Here is a 24,758-nt window from a genome sequence, read left to right as displayed (position 1 = left end):
AGTTTTGTTTTGTTTGTTTTTTAGTTTATGTTACCTGGCAAGTATAAAAATAAACTAAAATTTCAGGATTAAAGTGAACTTTGCTTTGGGACTCCAGCTATGTGAACAAGCACAACATATTCCCTACAGGCTCAGTTCAATCTGAAAACTGAGTATATGGTATTTCCTAGTACCACCAAGCCAAAAATAGATTGCTACATAGTGAAGAGGTCATGGGTCAGGGCCATAAGACAACTCTCTAACCAATTTCCCCACTGACAAAGAGGCAATTTATCATTATAGCTTGGACATTCAGCTGATGCTACTGATTTATGAAGACATCAGCTCTAGTAATGATCTTCAGCTGTCTAATTCATCATCATTCAAAAAACTTGGCAGCCTGGAAATAACTCAAAATAATCAATACTAGAAGTACATTTTCCCCATTGTATTTTCAACAGACCAACTAAAATATAGGTCAATTCCTGAAAAATTATACAAAGGAAAAGAGGGCCTCACAATGCCATAGTTAATGTACCTCCACTTTCAAATATATATAGATATCAGCTGCATGCACACACACTACTTGTGCATTTGTGTATAATGCAGAGTTTTCCAAACTTTTCATGTTGGTGGCACAATTTTTAGACATGCATCATAGCATGACACAGTAATTCAGTTTTACTAGCAAACCAGAGGCTAAACTAACCCCTTCTAAGAGAATCGGATACATACATAAATTGTTGTGGGGACACAACATCTCATGAAAACGTTTCATTTGTATTTTTAAAAATATATGATTTGTAAGTTAACAACATAAATTTCCAAGATTGTTGTCATTTATGTGTAACAACATGTAAGTATGTGAAAAAAATTAAAAACTGAATAAAACCAGTAACTACTTACCATTTTAATGAGATGTATGAGATTAGTAGGATGAACATAGTTTTGAATATTTGGTGGAATATTAGATAGACACTCACATTTCATCATCATACATTTTTAAAATTCCACGTTTCAGTGTCTTAAAGTTTGTCATTGTTGAAAAGGATACTTTACAAATGTACATAGTAAAAAATTGCAGAAGAATATTTAACACTTTTTTACCTATTTGGATGATTTTTTGAAGCATGAATGCAAAAACTGTGCAAGTCACCTTCTCATACATCATTAACAGATTTCAATAATTTTAGCTAATTCTTCTTCAATAAGTGAAAAGTTTCTCCTTGCAGTTTAAAGAAATGGAATTCTGATCTAATCATAGTCGTGGATTTCAACACTTGGGAAGTAATGATGAACCTTCTCTCTGAGCAATGTTAAATGGTCAGCAATTAGTGAGCTGATATCACATTTTAGCTTGCACTCAAAAGTTTTGGGAAACATTTCAAAATTTCCTTCTTTCCCTTTCCTTTTCCAAATTGCTATTTTGTCTCTCATAGAACAAATTGTATCTACCACTGTTAATATATTTTCTCCTTTTTCTTGCATACTGGTATTCATTTTATTCAAATGTTCAAATATGTCAGCAAGATATGCCAATTTTGCACACCAGTTTGTTTTGAATGAGATCACAGAATTCCTTTTGCTGATTTTCCTCAAAAAGTTTAAGCATCATTTCCCTCAATTCGTATACAAGACAAAGCACTTGACCTCCTGACAGCCAACAAATGTCTGTGTGTAGTAGAAGCTTTTGAAAACTTGCCCCCATTTCTTCACAAATATGAGCAAATAATCTTGATTCGAGATGTCTACTTTTAATGTAAATGACCATTTGAACCACTTTGTCCTTAACTTTTCTTAATTCATTTCCAGTAGTGTGCAACTAGTGCTTCGTGATGTAAAAAGCAACAATAGTTATATTTTTATTCTTTCTTTGCTAAAGCTATAAAACCCTTTGTTGAACCAACCATTGAGAGTGCGCCATCTGTACATATTCCTACACAATTTAACCACTGCAAATTACTTTCCTTCATGAAGCAATCTGAAGTTTTAAATATATATTCACCTCTAGTTCTTATTGGGAGTTCTAGGCAGCAGAAGAATTGCTCAATTATTCTGTCAGTATAGATGAAACGTATAAAAATAAATAATTGTGCTACTGACATCTGTTGATTTGTCTAATTGCGATGTAAAGATCATATTGTTTTGAAAAATATCCTTCACTTGCAGCTTAATGTTATCAGGTATGTCTTGAATACATCTTCCAATCATGTTATCTGCCAAAGGGATTTTATTAACTTCTTTTTCAAATTCTGGCCCAAACATTGTTCAAACAATAGCACAGCAAGATTCCTTTATGGTGGTTTCTGCAATAGTGTGTGGTTCCTTGTTTTTGGTAATCATTTGAGCTACCAAGTAACTTGCCTTTTGAGCTTTCTCTAACGTCTGCATTCTCCTTATGAGTGATGCAGACGGCTTCTTTATAGGTTTTGAAATCTCAATAAAGTATTCTACTGCTTTTTCTGACAAATGACTGTGTTTCCATTTGTAAGTATATCCCTACAAACGACACTGGGGAAAAGGATTGTTTTCATTACCAGAAAATGAATCCCCGTTTCATATACTGTAATCTTTACTGTATAAATGAGGCTTGGAATTTTTTCCTTTAAACTTCTTATGTACTAAAACAGACTGTTCAACAATTGATTCTTGTATAGTTTCCTCTACAGCTGCTATATTCTGTTCATTGTGAACGCCATCTTCACCAACTTTTCTTAATTAGAAACCTATCCATTTTAGGGGGTAATTCAACTGCAATTTAAGTAATTAAACATGAAAATAGCAGCATCAGCACTTAAATTCCCTCAGAGCAGGTGGTGGTGGTCTCTGCAACAAGTGTGAGGCCAAAGTGGTGGGATCCAGCAGCCAGTGAGGGTGGGTGGCAACTAGTCTTGGCTACTGCAGGGCACTTAGGAGACTTCTTCCATCCTGGGCCAGGGCCTCATGCTGGCCTGGCGCTGCACTGGCTCAGAGGCAGGAGGGCTGCAAGAGAAGAGGGGATGGCTAGCACCCAGCCCAGCCAGCACATGGTGGGGTGGGACAAGCGAATGAGACGCCAATAGTTCCTTGGAAAGCATGGATCATCAGATCCGGGCACCTGACAAGCAGCCTCGACCAGGGAGGAGAGGAAAGCACGCAGGTAGGCAGGGTGGGGAAGCTCCTGTGCAGCCTGGCAGCAGTTACTTAGAGGGCTGCCCGCTCCCTTTCCAACCCCAGGGGGAGCTGTGAAACACCTACACACTGTGTCACAACAACAACATATTTGGGCAAGCTCTGGCATGACGTGTATTAAAGGTAAAGGTAAAGGTACCCCTGCCCGTACGGGCCAGTCTTGACAGACTCTGGGGTTGTGCGCCCATCTCACTCAAGAGGCCAGGGGCCAGCGCTGTCCGGAGACACTTCCGGGTCACGTGGCCAGCGTGACATCGCTGCTCTGGCGAGCCAGAGCCGCACACGGAAACGCCGTTTACCTTCCCGCTGGTAAGCGGTCCCTATTTATCTACTTGCACCCGGGGGTGCTTTCGAACTGCTAGGTTGGCAGGCGCTGGGACCGAGCAGCGGGAGCGCACCCCGCCGCAGGGATTCGAACCGCCGACCTTTCGATCGGCAAGTCCTAGGCACTGAGACTTTAACCCACAGCGCCACCTGCGTCCCTCATGACGTGTATTAGCAATCCTCTATTTTTCAAGTTACTACACGAGGAATATAGATAACATGGCAATAGCACGTTATGACAAAAACTCCATCTGCTAATGGAATAGACACTTTACCTTCATCTCCTTCCACTGGTTAGGTCGGGGGGGGGGGGACGGAAATAGAAGAGTGGGCTGGAGGCTGTAAAGAAGCGAGGGCCTAACAAGGCTTCCCCAAACAACCACTCATTCTCTAGTTCTGCCAGACAGCTACAAATTGCATTCCAGAAGTGGGCAAAGGTGCCCAGCCCCGACCAGTTATCTGGCGCGGGATCCTCGAAAAAAGGCATCCAGACCCACAACGGTTCCCCCACCCGCCGCCGCCTCGGCCTCCAGCTGAAGGCGGGAAGCTCCCCGCGCGCTCTACCCGCCACGAGTCCTGGCCTAGCTGAGTTCAAGGTACGTGCCGAGGAAGAGGGAGGGAACGCAGCCAGGCTAGTCGGCGCGAGCACCCCAAGCCGCCCCCCCCCCCACTTTCGTCCAGGCAGCCCAAACGGCCGCCGCCTCCCCTCCCCTCTCGCCCTCAAACTGCTTACCTGTTCTGCAGACCACGCGAAACCCCGCAGACCTCCATCAGAAAGGAGCGCGAGGGTGGCCGGAACCGGAATTATAAGTCCATGGAGCACGTGACCAGCCCTCCCCTCCACCCAGCCACGCGCCTTTTGCGCTCGTTCTTTTCCGGACTAGGTGGCCGACAAGTTGGTTTCATTGATGAACTACACTTCCCATCAACCCCCTGACAGTTGGGCCTGGCTTGCTGAGGCTGACGGGAGTTGGAGTCCAACATTTCATCACCTTGGCTAACCCAAAAGGCAACAGGGCAAATGCCTTTTTTTTGTTGTTGCCAGAGACGTACGAAAAATGTTTGTTTTTTTTCCCGGAGACGGGGGTGGGGGGGGAATCCTTGCTGATTGCACGCCAGAGATTTGGGGTTTTGAATCTCGCACCCTCTCGCGGTGGAAGAAGAGATCAGCTATAGCTATCCTCTGATTTCCAAAGTTGTGGCCGTAAAGACAATAGTTTTGTTTTTTTAAAAAAGTCTTGTGGCACCTTTAAGGCTAACGTCACGCCGTCCAACATTTCTCCAATGAAAATAGGGACATCCTATTCCATAATAATAATTTTACTGTTAGACCTTACCCATCTGACTGGGTTACCCCAGTCACTCTAGGAGGCTTCCAACATATAAAAATAGAATAAAACTTTAAACATTTAAAAAACTTAACTTGTCTTCAGATGGCTTGGGGCTGGATAACTCCATACCCTCCAACATTTTTGCAATGAAAATAGGGACATCCTAAGGAAAAGCGGGACAATCAGAAACCGCGACGGGATTGTCTGGGAAAATCCAGGACTGTCCCTGGAAAACAGGGACACTTGGAGGGTCTGACACATTTATAACGGCATAACCTTTAATGGACTACCTTGTATTAATAAACGTGTTAAGACTTTAAGGGGGCTACAAGACTGGTACCACACTTCCACGTCAGGGAAAAGTATGTGCTCTAATATGGGGTGCACCAAAGGTGGGCAAGTGCCCCCCATAAGGAGCTCTCCCGGGTCTCCCCCACCACACTTGCCTTCCCCCTGTTGCTGGACTCTTGCCATTAATATATTGTTATTTTTCCTTCAGATATCTCAATACATAAGTATCTGAAGAAGTGTGCATGCACACAAAAGCTCATACCAATAACAAACTTAGTTGGTCTCTTAAGGTGCTACTGGAAGATTTTTTTTTATTTTGTTTCAATATGTAAGACACTCAACTTACCACCCCAAAAATATACTTTGCCATGGACATAGCCGTGAGGGGGCAGGGAGGGACAACTGCCCCTCTAAATCAATAAAAATACATAGCTGAGATTCTGCCCCCACAACAAAAGGCCTCCCCTCCCTAAAAATCCTGGCTACGCCCATGTACTTCGCACATTCTGTGCTCCCCCATAATTTTATCTGGTGCTGCTCCCACTCCATGGGGTGGCTTATTGTTTATATAGCAGCCTCATTCGAGATGCTGCTGTACAAGATTAAATAAAACAGATCCCTGCCAACGGAGCAGACAAAGGGAAACACACCCAAAATATAAATAAATAAAAACATAAACATATATAATCAAAACATTAAGAATATTATATACAATGCGCTTTGGGTTCATGTTTATAAGCTGTAATTACAATAGTATACCCTCTAGTTAAAACATTTTCTGTGTTAATATATTCTGTGTCAATCTCCATTTGCTCCCTTAGAGACCACATGGAACAGAGCAGTCTTTGTGCAAAGTAAAGGCTTGGGGCAGATGGGAGGGGGACTCAAATGAAGAGAAAAATAATATTGGGGGAGTCACATGAAGAAAAAAAAATGAGATTAAAGTCATGACTTGTTCCAAATTATGGATTGGTTAGCTATAAATGTATACGTTTTTATATGCCCACATGCCAAAAAATAATGAGGTGTGTATTCCAGATCATGAGACGCACATACATTTTGATGGAAGATGTTTCTGTGCAAACTGAGGAATGGGCCAGAATTACCCAGCACCAATGCACAGGAGATGCGCTTGTGCCATTATGCCTAGAAGGCCCACAGAAACAGCTCTCGTGAGGCTTTGGGGCTGGGATTGAATGGCAGGGGCAGGCTCCTTTTCTGATTTTAGTATGGGGTGGAGGGAAAGTATGCTGGAAGTGAGGAGTCACCAGGGTTCAAGCATTTTAGGCCTTAGTCCTATGCACACATACCAACTAGAATAAGTCCCACTGAAATCAGGTATTCTGAGTAAAAATGCACAGCTCTTGCTTGAAATAACTGAATGATGTCACTAACAAAGTACTAGTGCTTAGAAAAGGTACTGTTAAATATGGGGAGGAATTATTCCTCTACAGAGACTGTGTGTCTGCAAGTCACATTTTTCACAGTTAAAGCATGGGAATGGTAGCTGGAATGGTTCCGGAATAAGCCATAGCGATGGCTGAGTCAAAGGCTAATCAGTTGTCATTATTATTATTTTAAAGAAAATCCTAATATTGTAAGACATGATAACATTCTTAACTCCTGTACCGCAAAGAAATTTCCCAAATATTCCTCTTAAATGCATTTTATTTTATTTTTGGCTTCTTGTGGAACAGTTTCATTTCTTTGATTCTGACAAATCATAGCAGTTTTTAAAGTATTTAATATAAATATTAAAATTCTGTAAAATCATGTATAACATATACAATAAGAAAAGATAACTAGGTGAACCTCAGTTGCACTTATCTTATAACCTTTGTTGCTTACATGCTGCAAATATTTTAGCTGAACTAGCTGAGCATGCAAGCTCTGTTTTCTGGAATGAACATATCAAGCTATAAAACATGTACACATGTTGCAGTATAGAAGTACGGTAAGCTTTTCCCTCAAACATTAATGCAGTTCAGACCGTAAAGCAGAGATAAACACAAATAATAAATTATATTACAACACCCATAATATTGCTAGATTCCATACACAAAGCTGCTTACATTGTGGTTTTGTTTTTGTTTACTGTAATGTTCTCACTTGACTATTAACACACATTCATTTTATCAGTGAAAAGAGGCAAATAAATTCATCTGAGAAAAGGTTCTTGAATAGTAGATGCTTCTAAAGGTCATTTGGACCTCTGCGGAAAAGCAACAAAGAGTCTTGTGGCACTTTAAATAGATATATTATAGCATACGTTTTTGTGGGAAAGAGCCCACTTCATCAACCACATTTGGTATTATCCTAATATGGCAGGTATTATACAGTGAAAATAATTGTAAACAGTAAGGTCAAATAGTAAAGAAACAAAAAAATACTATGCAGTGTAGAAACTTCATAGTGTAAAAAGTTTGCATTTTATGGTTAATTAATATTTGCAGCTTATTGAAATTATATTTTATTGCAGAAGCATCTTAATTCTACACACTTAAGATGCAACACAGAAATCCATATCCAAAGTTCATATAAACACAGATCTGCTTTTTAAGCTCCTTCTTTACAAGATCAGCCAAACTACACTGTAAACTCTATAGATGTTTTATATAAACACACACACACACACACACACACACACACACACACACACAGGCTCATGCTGATCTATCAGTGGCCATTAACCACAACTGCAAAATAGATCCTCCATGCTCAGGAACCCTATGAATACCAGGTGTGGTCACAAACAATGGTGGAGGGCTGTTGCTTTGATGTCATGCTTGTGCACTTCGTGAGAGAATCTGTGCAGTCATTTTTGGAAACAGGACATTGGAATAGATGGATCGCTGATCCAGCAAAGCTCTGTTTAAGTTCTTAAGAGCTTGGATGCATGTGAACAGCCAAAAGAATGCACACCTGTGTTTCTTGAGGGATATGTTCAGAATGAATCCCTTCATTGAGACAGTCCATAATTCTTATGTTAATCACGAACCTTGTTGCTTTAATGCTTCCAAGTTGTCTATTATTTATAAGGGTCAGCTCACATGTTACATTCAGCCATTTCCTTCACAAATGGGATGGATTGCTTGTTGACTCAAATAATGTTACATTCGCCAGGAGTTCATGAATCTCAGTTGGTATCATGTGTACAACGCATGTACATTTTGCTATTTCAGAAATCGTGGAAGTTGTTTGCGGCAGGAGGACCATAATGCACTGCTCACACCAACAGACTGCTTCTGGACATAAAGAAAGCAACCTAAAGGTATGTGTGACTATCTTAAAATTCAGCTTGTCCACCTACTTCACACGATACCATATACAATTGGGAGGAGGGTCATATTTGCTGGAAGAAGTGTTTTAATTTAAATATATCCAGCATAATAAATACACAGCATTCAATATAAAAACATAGCATTACATTTGTGAATTTTTTGAAGTTTCTCCTTGATTTGTGTTTTCTGTTTGCGCTGAGTGACTCAAAAACTGCCCTGTAGCTCCAATGTATAGCCTTGATCGCATTGGCCATTTCTAGAAGACAATGTATACAAAAGTACACAATAGATTAGTATTGCTTAGGTGTCATGCTTTCTGAAACAAAAGAGATGAACGAACCTACAGCCGTACCTTGGAAGTCGAACAGAATCAATTCTGGAAGTCTATTCGACTTCCAAAACATTCAAAAAACCAAAGTGTGGCTTCTGACAGGCCGCAGGAAGCTCCTGCAGCCCATCGGAAGCCACAGAAGCCCCAACGGACGTTCGATTTCCAAAAGAACGTTTGTAAATCAGAACACTCACTTCCGGGTTTTGACCGTTCGGGAGCCGATTTGTTCGGGAGCCAAGGCGTTTGAGATCCAAGGTACGACTGTATACTGAAAACACACACACCTCAGTGCAGGGATCTGTAGTTTACAGATCTGTGCCTTGAGAGTAGTAATCCACTGTGTTCAGTAGTGAATAAACTGAATGCCTCTTTCATCTCTCAGGGGATAAAAGGGGGAAGACCTGTGGGTTACAGTTATCAGGGATGTAAACTAGAGAGAGGGCAGGGCATGAGGCTTGCTGATGATTTGAGAGCCAGGCTCTGGCTATGGAAGGAAAGACCTGTTGGGGTGCCAATGCTGTGAGACCCTCCACCTAGGTTCAGGTTGTACATATGTGTAAATAAACCATTTATCATAAAGATACCACAGTCTCCGCTGTGCCTCATTAGTCTAAAAGGAAACACAGATCCTGAGTTAAGGTGCACCTGCATTTTCTGGAGTTTCACACTGCTCATGGAGATTGGGGTGGCATGTTAGAATATGTATTTTTTAATGAGTAAGGGCCAATTTTATACCACTAGTGAATAGAATGAGTACAGGAAACAAATAAGTGAAGGGCTACTTACAGTAATAGCTTGCCTGTTTTTCCTAATTACCAACCCTTTAAATTAGCAGTTTCCTGAACTAAGCCAAGAGGGAACTAGTTCAGGAAATTACTAATTAAAGAGCCAGTAGCCAGGAGGAGCAAACACTGCTTTAATGCAAAGTAAATGGGAGGCATTTTCTTGATTCCATTGAACTAAAAAGATGACTTCTTTCAGTTCTATCTGACGAAGAATTCTACTTCTCCTTTACATCTGCAGGTGTTGCCATACGTTTGGATTTTCCCATATCCGGAATACTGCTGTCAGCAGCAGTGTCCGGGTGGAAACCGGACAAATGTCCTGGAAAATTCGGGCGTATGGCAGCCCATGTTAGCGGTGCTGCTTTTGCCATTTGTCCATACAAATAGCTCAAAAATGGCTTTTTTGTAATTTTGCTCCAAAAGCCAACTTTGGGTAAAAAAAGCTCAACAACATTTCTTTCTGCTTGAAATATGGAAACCCTATTTCACTCCCTCTGAAGGAGCAGCCACACAGCTTAGGACGTCTGTATCCATTTCTGTTGCTTGAGGCTCAGGTGGCCTTGGTGGTGCTGAGTGCTTCACTCTCTGGACAGGGATATCCTAACTTCTGTCATCTATGCTTTGATAACCTCTAGGTTAGATTACTGCAGTGTCTTCTGCATAGGGCTGCCTCTGAAACTTCAGTTGGTGCAGAATTCAGCGGCCAGGTTGCTCACCGGGGCAAGGCAGTTTGAGCATAAAACGCCAATCCCGGCCTGACTGCGCTGCCTGCCAATTAGTTTCTGAGCCCAATTCAAAGTGCTGATTTTTACTTAAAAGTCTTAAATGGTGCAGGACTGCAATACCTCAAAGATCGGCTCTTCCCATATGAACCGACCTGAACCCTGCAATAATCATCTGAGGCCCTTCTTTGTATGCCCCTCAAAAAAGCATCCAGAGGGTGGCAACATGAGAACGGGCCTTTTCTGTGGTAGCTCCCCATTTGTGGAAGGCTCTCCCCCAAGGAGGCTTGCCTGGCATCAAAATACATCTGGTGCCAAGCAAAAACTTTCCTTTATAACCAGGCCATTGGCCTTTAACCATCTGTGGCCTTTTAGATGTGGGCAGGATGTTTTTAATGCAATTCAATTTTCTCTTGGTTTTAATGGATGCATGTGGGGCTTTTTGTCTGTCTGTTTGGTTGGAAGCTGATTTGGGTTGCCCTGGGCAAGTTAAAGCAACTGACAAATTTAATAACAAATAACAAAAGCCTTCATGCTCTTACTTGATTCGGCCTAGAAAACCACTTTGTTTTGCATTGCTTACCTTAACTGGATGGAGATAGCCATCCCCTCTCAGCGTGCCCAAGCCCTCTCCGGGCAACTCTTCTTCATCCTGCAAGCTGCGGGTAAGGTGAGCAATGTAGGTAGTGGCCAGGAGCAGCACGTCCAACTTGGAGAGCTTGGTGTCGGGTGGCACAGAGGGCAGGGTTCTCTGCAGCTCCAGAAAAGCATGACGCAGAGTCTGCACTCGGCTGCGCTCTCGGGCGGCATTTGCAGCTGCTGGCCTCCCCAAGGCTATTGCAGTTCGTTGACCAGCTGAAGAATCTGTGCCAGACACACTGGCTGGCAGAGAGCTGGAGTTAGAGCAGGGCACAGTGAGCTCCTTGCAATTCTCCGGTACATTTCTATAGTCCATTGGTGGAGATGAACCTGCAGCCAACAACAACACTTATTTCCAAGTACTTCAGAGGATGATCAGAGTTACGTATTTTTAATGTTGTTATCATTACATCCTGACCCGATTATTTTTTTTTAGTATTACTGCAACACTTTGGACGTACAATTTGTTTTTCTCTTTTATCACTGTATTTTCAGGGAACACAGTTCATAACAGCCAGTTCATTAAATCAGTATAGAACTGATTTTGTAACTCTTGAGTACAATCTGCATGGTTGGCCACTAGTTTTAGGCAGTGGTGTAGCGTGGGTTGGCAGTACCCGGGGCCATGTGGAGGAAGTATGGGTGGGAGGGAAACAGATGGTGTATGCTGACCCTCCAAGTGTCCCTATTTTCCAGGGACATCCCTGATTTAGAGAAGCCATCCCAATTTCTGATTTGATTCCAGAATGTCCCGCTTTTCCTTAGGATGTCCCTATTTTCATTGTAGAAATGTTGGAGGGTATAGAGTTATTCAATCTCCGAGCCATCTGAAGGCAATCCAGTATAGGGATTTTTTTAATGTTTCATGTTTTATTATGTTTTTATATATGTTGGAAGCTGCCAAGAGTGCTGGGACAACCCATTAAGATGTGCGGGATATAAATAGTAAAATTATCATTATGGAATGGGATGTCCCTATTTTCACCGGAGAAATGTTGGAGGGTATGAGTATGCATGCACATTCAACTGCCTAATGGCATTCACATCACCCAGGAGATTGCAGCCGCAAAGATAAGAAGAGTTGTTCTATTGTCTGGAGAGGTCAATTCCTGGTTTGCATGGAGAAGCCATTTTCAACAGAGCCCAATGCCGGAAGTGCTCAGCTGTATTGAGGCAGCATGGGGTGTTGAAATTTTGTGCGCCTAACAATTTTGCGGCAACTGCTCCTGTGCCCCCGCCCTCACTATGTCACAGGTTTGGGTGAACTAGGCTAAACAAATCATCTGTATTAGAGTTTGCAGATCAGCAGAACCTTATGGAGCTATGCATAGCTAAGAACTGTGGTCATGTACAGAGTTCAGGCAGTTCTAAAAGACTTTCAGAAAACAGTGGCTGACCTGAGAGCAATAAAATAGGAGGCAAACAGAAGCAGGTAAGTTTAAAAGCATACGTTTAGGCGGAACACCAGTCAAACTTAGTTTAGAATTTACTCACATGCTTAGAATTGCGTTCTCTGAACAGTGATCTCACTCAATGAATTAATTTCTGCTTTTGCACCAACATACTGTAACCTTAAACATTAAGAGTGCCCAATAAAGTTATCCACAGAAATGGCAGATATTTTGTTGACTGAGCTGAACAGCACATAGTACTCTTCCCCAAGTCAAATTGTGTAATGACAAAGGCTGGACAAGTTATTTTGGCACCCAACTCCCAAGGAAGAAGGTAACACATGCACCTCTCCTTGTAAGTAATTAAAATACAATAAAAATATTAAATAACTCAGAATTTTCTGCCCTTTCATAATATCCCAAATCTGAGACGGTTTCCTCACTCTGCCTAATGGTGGGGCCAGCATCACACAGCTTATATTGTATTTACTCAACAGATGAATTTCTCCTTTTAAAAAAACCACCCTAAAACGTCTAGTGAATATGTCTAGAGCCCAATTCTGCATTCTGTAAATAATATCTTATAATATTAAGTGTGAAAAATTAAATTACACAGAATCTGACTCTGCTACGTGGGTAATAAATGGGCTGTCCTTTTAGAATAAAAAAAAAACACTTCTTCCAGAGGTTAAATATTCATTCTTTCTTTTTGAATATTCCAGTAGAAATTAAACTTTAGTTCAATCTCCTCTTTCCTTTTAAAATATAAACATTTGGCAGAAAGATCCACACCCTATTTCCTCTGGGCTGGTGGACGCTGGGGGTGGATTGCTCCCTAAGTATTTTGTTTTGTATTGTTTCACAAAAGATTCTGGTAATTAAATAATGAATGGCAATAAATTCTATTCGGCAAGGTTTTGATCTGAATGACCCCTATAACTTTGAAGAGAAATTGTTTTTATTCAACATAACTGAAATATCACCACTTTGGAAATGATTGGTAACAATAAAGTTACTTTTCTGATTGCATAAATGAGTGTTCAGATGATGTTATGTAACATGAAATACGGGACGCAGGTGGCGCTGTGGGTAAAAGCCTCAGCGCCTAGGGCTTGCCGATCGAAAGGTCGGCGGTTCGAATCCCTGCGGCGGGGTGCGCTCCCGTCGTTCGGTCCCAGCGCCTGCCAACCTAGCAGTTCGAAAGCACCCCTGGGTGCAAGTAGATAAATAGGGACCGCTTACTAGCGGGAAGGTAAACGGCGTTTCCGTGTGCGGCTCTGGCTCTGGCTCTGGCCAGAGCAGTGATGTCACGCTGGCCACGTGACCCGGAAGTGTCTCGGGACAGCGCTGGCCCCCGGCCTCTTGAGTGAGATGGGCGCAGCAACCCCAGAGTCTGGCAAGACTGGCCCGTACGAGCAGGGGTACCTTTACCTTTAACATGAAATACTGCTTGAAAATTCTGAATGAGAAGGATTGCAATTCAGGACCCTTAAAATAAAGTGCTTTTACTGAATATATGTTGCAGTAAACAAACTGAAAAGAGATGGTTTCTTGTCATTTCCAATTTATACTACTTTACAAATTAAAAAGGTAAAGGTACTCCTGACCATTAGGTCCAGTCGCAGACGACTCTGAGATTGTGTGCTCATCTCGCTCTATAGGCCGAGGGAACCGGCGTTTGTCCGCAGACAGCTTCCGGGGACCTTTTAATGTGTTTTTGTCAGGATAAAAGAGCAGATGATCGTAATAATGGTTTGCATCTGTGAATGAGATCCATTGGATTTCCCCCGTTTTGTAAACAGCACCTTGCCATTTGGGTGCATACTGTACCACTTGGGTACTCAAAACTAGGTGTGTGGTTCTTTCAGTGATGGCCATTGTGTACAATCATAGAAATACCTGGAATATCTATGTATATGTGTTCACATATACACTGGCCAACATCCAAAGACTTCTAGGCACATACCTAAAATGCTTTTGCACAAATGCTGAAGCTTTTGCCCATTTTCATTTACTTTCACAAAGCTTTGCATTGGAAGAAGGTCTGGAAGGTCTTCTGACCCGCAGGAGTTGCTTTGTGAAGCATGTATGCAAAAGGCCAAGATACAAAGGGGAGGATGAACAGTTTTGTGCTTCTGATTAGCTCTTTTGATTATATATACAGTTGTCTCCATGTACACACAACCAGCAAGCATAAATTATTACAGAAATCAGAGGGACTACAGATCAGCTGTATACTTCAGTCCCACAGATTTCATTGGCAACGAGTTTGAGGAAATTGTGCTCCTTGGACATGTATACTGTATATTATGTATTTATTAAATCTAGTATATTTCTAGGAGTCTTATAAATTACTGTAGATCTATCTATCTATCTAGTTGGGATAGTAGCAAACCCAGGGACCAGTTTGCAGAAGGAAGCCCAGACCTTAACAGGGCTGAATCAAGCTGTTCTGCTATCCCAGGCAAAAAATTATTTTGATGCTCAGTCTTGCACTTCATTGTATATAGTGTGTGATTGGGGTGGAAGGGTGTTTCTGCAGGGGTTTAACAGCAACTCATCAATGGGACATAGGGAAGGGGCTTCAAGTGGAAAAATGAATGGAGTGGGAGCGAGCCTAACATACATTCTATGCCTGTGGTGAGAACAGGATCGGGACCCTGGAAGAACTGTATTCCCATCTCAAAGGTTTCCCCTAGTTTCAGAATCTTTCCCTGTTCCATTCAAGTATTTTGCAAAAACTTAGGGTGATGAATGCGTCTGATTCTTATTTTTGTACTGTTGCAACTGTTAAGTTTTTTTTAAAAACTGAATGCTGTCATTGCAGCAGACTGTTGTCAAAAACAACAAAACTACTGATATTCTTCTTCTTCTTCTTCTTCTTCTTATTCATTTAGTGCCTAATGTTTTCAAGGAGCTGAACAAGGTATCAAAAAACAACACAGCCCCTGCCATCAGGCTTACAATCTAAGGGACAGAATGCAAAAGGAAATAGGAAACATACACTGTAGGGAATGTCTAAAATCTAGTAGTGTGTAATTTTAATGTTGTGTCTGCCAAAATGCTTTCCATGCAGAGGATCCCAGGTTTACTCCCTGACATCTCCAGGTAGGGCTGGGAATGTCTGTGGTCTGAAACCATGGAATGCTATTGCCTGTCAGGGTAGAAAATGCTGAGTTATGTAGACCAATGGTTTGACTTGGTTTAAGGCAGTTTCCTGTGTTCCTGTTCACACAGAAAAATTTACAGGCACAGACTAATTTGCAGTTTCTGTGGTGACAGTTTTCCTCTTACAGTAGACAGAGAAAAATCACTTCTAAAAGAGGCACAGAAACTCCCATAAACATTATTTATACACATGTAGGGAAATAACTGATCAAAATCTACATGGGATATTTAGCGCATCATGTGTCACCTGCAGTTTATAACCTATATGCATTTATTTTCCTTAGTGCAAATCTGCATCAGTATCTTTTTAACAAGATCCTAAAGATAGACTTGCAAGTAGTCAAGAGTGAAAACCAGTCAAGATGGTCCCCAAACTTCTAGGGGTGGCATTCCAAAATTAAGTGTATTCCTATAACCAATTTGGAAGGAATCAATGCATTTTAATTGCCTGTCATTTGTTTTCGTATGCCCCTAATATTTTCCCTTTCAGGTTTTAGCTCCTTTGCTTTTGATTTGTTTTGTCAATAGCTGTTGTTTTTTTTTTAATTAATTTGCCTGAATGCTCAGTAAATATTTGGTGCTCATTGAACTGCTATAGAATGTGTACATTTCCTTTTCTGGTCCAGCATTCCAACAAGCAAATTATGTTAGTTAGCATCCAACAAATACATTGTAAGTGAACAACTTACAACTCTTTTACACTTGAGGGATTTGAAAAATGTTTGATGATACAGAAGGATTCTAGGTAGTGCCTGATTGGGCTTTTAGGCTCTCTTCAGACACCACTTTGGCTGTAACATCAGTTAACTGGGAGAAATGAATAGAGATGTTTAGGGAGTAATGAACAGTATTACTGCCACCTTCCCATTCTTAACATTTATTTGAACACAGAGTAGGGGGAAATCAGTAGGACTTATTAGCAAATAAATTCATCAATCCAAAATTTTATTATTTGGAAGTCTTATTTGAATGAGGCTTACAGCCAGGAAAGCACTAAATTTAGCATTGCCGCCCAACTGTTTTCATTACAAAAATTAAAGCTAAAAGGATAAATCTAGTATGCAACATTGTTTACTTAGGAGCATGCCCCGTTGAACTAAATTCCTGCTACTTATGAGCAGATGTTTATAGGACTGCAAGGGAAGAAAAAGTAGTGCAGAATTTCCCATTCAAAGTTCTAGGTACAACAATTTCCCCAAGCATCAGTGTGATTTTCACTACTTTAACGGCTAGCTGGATGCAAATATGCCTTTCCCCACTCTCACTTTCTTGAGGCTTGAGGTCAATTTGCGGCTGATGTATGGCTTGATCCTCAATAAACACAAATAACTTTATTTTTAAGATCGGAATGAAAGGTTCTGTAATACATTCCCATTATATATATGTAAATATATATATTTACTGTTATTATTCAAACCGTTGGAACATCGAAAAGTATTCGTTCTTATACACCACATCTGTAACTCAAATTGCTTTCTTACAGCTACACATTTTGACTTTCCGGCACTGAAAAAACAGCAGCTGACTGATTTCGCATCCGAAAAGCCAGGAACTTCTAAGAGATCGAGATATTCCCTATTCCGAAAGCCCACAAATTCGCACCTTTCTTCAGTCGAAACTAGAATAACTCCCGACACGAATCAATAGCGGCGAGACTTCGCTCACAATCCTGCAAGGAAACAAATATCACTTTCAATCCCTCCTGAGTATAATGGCAAGATGATTAGGGAGAGCTAGCCAGTCCAATTTAAAATTACCTGCTTGTTGTTGAGCCTGCAGAGCTCGCCACGTTGAGCGAGCCCGCTTCCCTCGATTTGCAGGGTAACTTTTATTCCCAGGGAAGTTACTGAGGCAACTTCCAAGAGAACATGTTCAAAGGGCAGACAGACCACCAAGATGCATCTCTAAAGCAGCACTTTTGGGGGAAACCGTTTCGGGCAATGACTGGGTTCTAACAATAAATGAGACTGCACGCAAATACACAACCAGAGTAAAGATATCAAAACAGCACAAATGCCCGCTACTGAGATAGAGAGACCAGAAAGCTACACAGGAAAGCACTTACTTAGTCTTCTGGGGTGAGCACCCGGGGCAGAGAGGCGCCTGGCCGGCCAGTAGCGATGTAGTCCAGGCTGGGAGTGGAGAAGCGCGTCTCTCTTATAGACTTCCGAGGGGCTCCTCCGCCTCCTGCTGCTGCTCCTCCTCTCGCATCGCCCCCTGTCCTTCCTGGCGAGCTCGACCTCTTTCCCCTGCAGGGGGCCGAGGCGCCTTCCGACCGAGAGCGGGGCTGCTGCCTAGCGGCAAAGCAGCGGCCAAACCTTCATCCTCCTCCACCCGGTCTCTCCTCCCGCTGAACAGACGCAGCTCTCATCTGAGCCACAGGAGTTTCTTAGGACACATGGTCCTGCCTGGCATCCATCTTCAAGGTTTGGGCTGACGCCAGCTCCTGATGAGGAGAAGAGGGCGCATGGGCATGGGCAGAGTGCAGTCCTCTTCGAGTGAGTAGAACCAGGCCTGGGTCTCAGCCAGGCAGGTTTGAGGCGAGGGCACCTCTGATTCTTGTCAGTTACGCCTGGTGTTTTGTTCGGGGGACCAACCAGGCCCGATTTAGGTTTGCTGAGGCCCTAAGCTACTGAAGGTAATGGGGCCTTTATATGTCCAGCTGTCCTTTGTCAACAACAAATTGTCGCTGTTTTTTTATGTTGAATATATGCTATATGGTAATTTATGGACCTAATAGATATCGAAAGCCATTTGCACATGCAGCATGTAGGCACCCTATATATAGAAATGAGCAAACCAGTGATATTTTAGGGAGCAGGCTAGCAGGCGGGGCCCATTACTTACCTCATAGGAGCCTACACAACACAAAACACTGTTGCTGTATGTAGGTTTTAGTTTATTTGTTTTTTATCTTATATTTTGGAAATGTACATCCAGCTTTTTTCCCTTTAATTTTTTTTGGGGGCCCCAAGAGAGTGGGGCCCTAAGCTATAGCTTGTTTAGCTTATATGTAAATCCAACACTGGGCCCAACTGCGTTATTTGAAGAAGGGGGTGGTGAATCAAGCTGCTGCATGAGCAGGAAAAAATCTGGAGGTCTGCTAATTATTCTTCCTCCCTGCCCTACGGGGGTGCCCCCCCCCAAAAAACATAGCTAACTGAGGTTCTGCCCCCACCAACAAAAGGCCTGCCACCCTAATGAAAGGCCTGACTACGTCCATTAGGCCTCTGCTTGCATCTCCCCCCGCAGATGAAAGATGAAAGTATTAGTTCCTCAAGCTCTGGATGGCTATTTGGTTTTAAAACATGCACAACATGCCTACTGTCAGTGTTCTACAAAGTTTTATCACAGTTAGAAGTTTAGCGTACAAACTGTTAATGCTGTCAGGCAAAAGAGCATGAGACAATCTGCCCTGGATGAGAGGAGTGGCCCATCTAGTTCAGCTTCCTGTTCTCAAACTGGCCAGCCAGAGGAAACAACACAAGCAGAACATGGAGCACAAACACAGCACTCTCGCAACTCAGCAACTGGTATTCCGAGGAAGATTGCATTTGACAGTGGAGAAAGTGCATAGCCATTGTGGCTAGTAGCAACTGATAGCCTTATCCTTCATGAATTTGTCTAACTCTCTTTTAAAGCAATGCATGCAGTGATCTGAGGGTGCCTGCCCTGTAGTAATCAGCAGGATTAGCGCTCAACTCATTTTCTTGCAAGTGAGACACCTAGAACTTAATTGATTATGATCACAGCCTTTATGGGCCAAAACCTAGCGGTCCAATACTATATGCAGTGGCACACAATGGTGCTTCCTAATTTATCCTACACACTCGCAATAACCAAAGTAGAAAGCAAAAGACAAAGCCAGGCAGTGCTGTAGGATTTCACAGTGTGGATGAGACAGTTGTAGCAGGAAGAAAGTTCAGATTCATTAGGCACTGGGGCAGAAATTAATACCCCATTTTATTACAAAATCTATGTACCACTCAGTTTCGGCACCTCTCAGCTGGGCACCATTGCCATTATAAGAGAACAAGGGAGGCATACGTGTTGAGTTCTGGCACCTCTTTTTTCCTAGAAAAATAGCACTGCTCAGGACCATTGATTTCAGTGGGTCTACTCTGAGTAAATATTAGTTGGCTATCTAAATAGAACCTTAGCTGGTAACCTGATCACTGCATTTGGGACCAGTTAAGATTTCTTAATCTTCTTTAAGGGAAGTCAAAGGTAGGGCACATTATAGCAGTCTAGTCTGGAGATTACCATAGTGCACATTGCGGTGGCCACATCATCTCTGAAAGAAGCTGTAGTTGGCAAATCAGAGCAGAAAACACATCCTGAGAACTGGGATACTGAACTGGGGTACACATCCAACAGAATTGCTGAATATATGATGAATCACCAGAGCAAAACTGCTAAACACTTGACTGAGCATCAACAGAAGTCAGTTATTAAAATCTGAATTAAGGGCGTTTAAGTCTCATCAATTTCAATGGGAGAGCCGATGTTACACTTAAATCTCTCGTGTTGAAATCAGTGGGGTTTTGAAGTCCTTGAGTTTCACTGGTTTGTGTTCTTTATGTGGAAACAAGATATAAATATTTCCTTGAAAACAGCTAAAGAAATAGAGCTCAGGATGGCTGCCCGACTGATTAAACACACTTTTCTGCATTAAATTAGCTGGCGATTAAATTCTTTGGAGATTTTTATTTACCCTGCTCTCACCTTTCCCTCCAACTCCTAGCTTTAAATTAGGGCTGGGGACAAGCTGCTTTGATATGAAATCCAAAGGATTGTTTCAGCATAAAACCCAAAGCTGGCCCTGAGCCAAGTTTCCAAGCCACAGACCACAAGATGCGAACGGACGCTCTCAACAAACCATTAGCTGGTACCTTATCTCACTCTCCTCAAGGAAATAGTTGCAAGCTCTGTGAATTAATCATCTTTCCATTAGAAGCCTGGGAGGCGTTTGCACGATTGAAAGCAATGCCTATATTCTCTAGGTACAAACGTTGAAATTGTTCTTTATGAAAATTGTTTGGGTTAGGATAAAGTAACCGTTTTGCTCGAGGGGAGTAATTTAAACGTTGGGCTCGGAGGTTAAACAATCCTTTCATAAGTTCCTTTTTTCTTTTCTTTTACTCCCATTATTCTTTTTCAGAATTTGCCAGTATTGACCTTTGCCAAAGAGTAGAAAGTCACGGCTCTTCATATTTTCCAATAACCTTTCCCACAATTAATAAACAATGATATTTTAAGCCTAGATAAATAAGATAGCAACTCATTTAAGTTGCCATGTAGAGAAAAGCATCACATTAAAATAGCCAGCATTAAGGTAATTTTAATTTTATAGTTTTATCATTTGTAGTTAGCTGCAGTGGTGCAGTTTGGTCATTTTTAGGCTCCAAAACTTAATGGTCTTTCAGCGGCCTCCTCTTCCTTCAAAATCTGGGAAGATTGGGGCCCTGGAATTCTGACCCAAAATCTTACCCTCATGGTACAGCTAAATAGCTGTCCCATGTGCATGTTTGTGTGTAGGTAGTAACTTGCTATATGATATCCACCAAACATCACTAGTGCTTTAAACAGCTTTTCACGTTGGGTTGTATTCAGTGTAGTGCTAAGGATTTCTTCTTGCACAATGGAATGTCCTCGCCTTTCGTCCCCATGCATGCCCCCTAAATCTGTTCTGGGCATGCCCGAAACCCTCCAGGGCAGATTTGGGGATGGTGTGGGGTATGGGTATGAGGAGGTGGGGTAAAATCCCCTTGCGGGGGGAGAAGGGGCAAAACTGGATCTTTTCAATTAAAACCATTTCTCTCAAAACACCAATCCCCACCCCAGCACCCATTTGAGAAGCTTTTTTGCAGGTAGGAATACAAAAATAGGAGAATCTGTTGGGTTTTCCGTACATTCACCTATAGCCCTTATTAGGGAGACTGTTGTATAACAGATTTTCCATATGTTTGAGGTAAGTGTGTGTGGAGCACAATACCACAGAATATGAAGACTGTGGGCCATGCTCTAGTAATGACAGTACTAATTCTATGTGCTTTTGGCATTCCCACAGAAGCACACTGTGGGGCAAATCTCATTTAAAATTTACCGTAAAATCTATTTGTAATACAGCATATGGGCTTGCTTTACAATGAAAGAAGGGAGGAAAAGTCTGCCCAAGTCCCTAGTCATGCCTGGAGTAGATTTCTGAAACCCTCTTGATATCCAATAATATTATAAAAGTACACAGACTTACTTCATTAGTAGGGTGGACACTGAGATGGCCAATATTAGTTTTTACAACTATAGCAATTTGAATATATACACATATTTAGAGGTGGTCCCATTATTGTTCCAGATTTTGATATCTGGTTGCTTCCACCTGGCCTAACTCCATATGATAAATCCAGATTTCAGAACAAGAGATAGAATTCTGTGTATGCACCATTACCTCACTCTAAGTAAATAATTTTAAACATTTATTTTATTGACACCCTCCTCCATCCACACACACACAATTTAGTGATTGCACAATGGTGACAATGTCTCAATCAAAACTAACAGGAAATTTAAAAACAACCACCTGTACTGCTGAAGCCCAAAATATTCTGTCTGGGAAGAAAGGACAACTCATTGCTTTGTTCTCTCCAATAATTTTAACTGTGATACTGCACCATTTAATCCTTGCATCATTTTGGAAATACCCCCAACTCCAAGTTAGTTGTTCTCCCTTGGAGAAAAAAAATATCTAAAAATCCTCACCAAATTCTTCTCTGGAAATTGTGCTGGAAAAATGGGAACACAAAAATCTGAGGCAGCAGTATTTGACTGGATTTGAAATTTATCCCTAAACACATTCAGACTGTAATCCTATATCTCATTGAAGTAAGCTGAACTGAATTCAATGGAACTTTGTTGGTAGTGTTTTATGTATGTGAATATATATAAAACACACACAACCATATATTTATGGGACTCTGAACAATAAAAAGTGATATTTGGAGGCTAGAAATTACAGTTCAGCAACATTAATGAGAAGAGACATTCAAAATAAATAGGCAGGGTGTAGAATTTTCCCAAACAAACACTGGGAATGAAATTTTGATTGTGTGATAACATAGACACAATAAATCAAATCTTTGACCCAGCAAGACAGAAAAATAAAGCCTGATTTATTTGTTGCCCTTTATGTAGCCAAGAAAATTAAAATATTTGGTATTAATTGTAATTAGGAAGTGGAGTCTAGGGAAAAGTTAATTTAAAGGACAGATGGTATAAGATGCAGGATACTGCGAAACAGAAAAGCAGCAAGAATTTATGCTGCTTGCTTCTAGAGTAGTCCCACTGATTTCTATGGGATTACTCAGATGAAGTATTTGGGCCTGCAGCTAAAATTATTTCAGGATGAACAATGCTTCCTTTGGGAATTTTGGCTTTTATTCATTTATAATCCCAGTTAAACTGAAGTACAATAATTTAAGCCAACTGGCACCCTTTCCTAAACACATTTACTTGGCATTAAGTTCTTCTGAAATCACTGGAACATGTTTCCAAATAAGTGTGTTGAGGACTGTGATGTAAATCAGCTTAAATTCCAAGCAGATTAATTTAAATGAGGGCCAAATTAGACAATATAGGAGAGATGCATAAACAGTCCCCTGATTCCCCCCTCCTTTCATTTTAAAGGCAGCAATGAAGGGCTAAGGATGCTTAAATATTTCCTTGCAGGCCGTTCCTCTAATCAAATCATGCCCCCAGCTGTTTCCACAACCATAGGGTCCTGTTCTTTTGCCCTTTGGATGAAAAAACCAGGGAGGCATTTCCCCCCAGAATAACAGCCTAGAGGGCAAGAATTAAGTCTGTTTTCCTCCAGCCATGGTCTCCAGCATCTCACCCAGTTTGGCCATCAACTGTGAATCAACCTATGATGACACAAATAGATCACTTATTTTGCAAATTAAAGCAAATCAAATGATGTTAAAAATTATGGGTACAAAAAAGAGAGCTCAAGGGACCACAGCTAGCAGGAGAGCAGGTACTGTGTACACACAATGCTACTAATTTGGTTCTTGTGTGTTGCATGAAATGACAACAGACTTTGGAATTGTTGTCAGAATAATCACTCTAATGGTGTATGTCCATGGACTTCTGGAGATGTGTATCAGTGGCCCCATTCTTAGCTGCAGGATCATGTCCAGAGAGTAGAGCTGGGAGAGTGCTCTTCAACCCAGCTTATGCAATGGAGTGCTCTCCCCATTGCTATATAAAGCCATTGAGGGTAGTCACTAGGAGTTTTGGAGCACGGTGCCATTTGTAGGCAGATGATACCCAACTCAGTTTCTCCATTATGCCCAATCTGTTCTGGATGGGGTTCACTTCCTCTGAAGGAGCAGGTTTGCAAGCTAGGGGCACTTGTTGATTCATCTTTTTCATGAGAGGCCCAAGTGACCTGTTTGGCTTTTACTAGCATTGGCAGATACACCAGCTGCAACCATCTCTGGACCAAGACAGTCTGACTACAGTAGTCCATGCATGGCTAACCTCAAGAATCACTGTAGCAAACTTTGTTGGTTTGATTGTGTTATCTGGACCAGAAGTTGCAAGTAGTGCAGAATGCAGAGGCCAGACTGCTTACAGGAACAGGTTACAAGCAATATATTGCTCTATTGCTGAGAAAACAGCACTGGTTGCCAATTTGCTATAATGTCGGGTTTAAGGTTCTTTTGTTAAGCCAAAGCCCTAAACTGTGTGGGGTCAATACTAATTTCTTATGCTCTACCTCAGTAGAGCATCTTCTGATGCTCTTCTGATGGGGCAGTTTTGTTGGTCGAGACCTATGGTTTGGTCAGCCTTTGCCAGGGACTGAGCATTTAATGTGGCAGGCCCTGCCTGCAGCAGCCCTGCATGAATTATCTTTGTCTTCTTTTAGACACCTTTTGAAAACTATTTTTCAGACAGGCCTTTGAATTGTGAATTTTTTACCTACTAGTATGTATTGATGTTTTTATATTATTGGTTTTATGTTGTACACAGGCTTCTATAAAAGTGTGATATTTTAAATAAAAACATTTTCCAACATACAAAAAGGGCCAGCAAGTAGTGCATACATGTGGGGACTTCAAACAAATCTATCCTTTTGATAGTCAGGATAGCGCCACGCCCTTTGTCAAAATACTCCATCTATCTTTCTGCCATTTTTCATCCTCAACAGTCACCGGTCCAACCCAACTGAGCATAGTGAGTCCTCATTGGCCTGTTTTGATAGGGTCTTTTTTTCTACCATAAGTTTTTATTCTGCTTTAAGCTTTTTCTGCAAACCTTGGAATTTCCCCATGCACCTTTTCTCAT

At 41.6% G+C, this 24,758-nt stretch overlaps 2 protein-coding genes and 1 long non-coding RNA gene across 7 annotated transcripts in view; 1 reads left to right on the top strand and 2 right to left on the bottom strand.

Annotated features, from left to right (window-relative positions):
- LOC310848689 (uncharacterized protein) overlaps positions 1 to 4,320 on the bottom strand; it is a 13,153-nt gene extending 8,833 nt beyond the window's left edge. For both annotated transcript variants that reach the window (XM_083748123.1, XM_083748122.1), the window contains exon 1: positions 4,208 to 4,320. In XM_083748123.1, the coding sequence (XP_083604249.1) occupies positions 4,208 to 4,245 (38 nt within the window). In that variant the 5' untranslated portion in view covers positions 4,246 to 4,320. The remainder of the gene's footprint in view (positions 1 to 4,207) is intronic.
- Positions 3 to 8,367, top strand: LOC310848718. The gene is made up of 3 exons (XR_014566537.1): positions 3 to 3,273; positions 3,650 to 4,070; positions 8,279 to 8,367. It is a non-coding gene; the product is annotated as an uncharacterized lncRNA (long non-coding RNA).
- TCF24 (transcription factor 24) lies at positions 6,747 to 24,691 on the bottom strand. Of its 4 annotated transcripts, XM_083748100.1 has the most exons (6): positions 24,626 to 24,691; positions 17,479 to 17,846; positions 17,016 to 17,082; positions 14,212 to 14,318; positions 10,799 to 11,184; positions 6,747 to 8,633 (listed from the first exon to the last, which is right to left on the bottom strand). In XM_083748100.1, exons 4-6 carry the CDS (start codon positions 14,276 to 14,278, stop codon positions 8,520 to 8,522), a joined length of 567 nt encoding a protein of 188 aa, XP_083604226.1. In that variant the 5' UTR covers positions 14,279 to 14,318; positions 17,016 to 17,082; positions 17,479 to 17,846; positions 24,626 to 24,691; the 3' UTR covers positions 6,747 to 8,519. The 4 variants fall into 4 exon arrangements, with proteins under 4 accessions (XP_083604226.1, XP_083604227.1, XP_083604228.1 ...); XM_083748101.1 differs by lacking the exon at positions 14,212 to 14,318; XM_083748102.1 differs by lacking the exons at positions 14,212 to 14,318; positions 17,016 to 17,082.
- Positions 24,692 to 24,758: the final 67 nt, after the last annotated feature.

Source organism: Podarcis gaigeae, assembly GCF_964106915.1.
Source record: "Podarcis gaigeae genome assembly, chromosome: 7".
Taxonomy (NCBI): domain Eukaryota; kingdom Metazoa; phylum Chordata; class Lepidosauria; order Squamata; family Lacertidae; genus Podarcis; species Podarcis gaigeae.
Note: the sequence above shows the minus strand (reverse complement) of the source record. Positions and strands in the feature narration are given on the sequence as shown.

Bases quoted from the DNA above. Each gene is read 5' to 3' on its own strand.
- TCF24 (XM_083748100.1), bottom strand. From the start codon at position 14,278: ATGCAAAGCTTTGTGAAAGTAAATGAAAATGGGCAAAAGCTTCAGCAT. The intron at 11,185-14,211 runs GTATGTGCCTAG...TGTTGGCTGCAG, and splicing joins TTTGTGCAAAAGCATTTTAG to GTTCATCTCCACCAATGGAC. The intron at 8,634-10,798 runs GTAAGCAATGCA...ATTGTCTTCTAG, and splicing joins GCTATCTCCATCCAGTTAAG to AAATGGCCAATGCGATCAAG.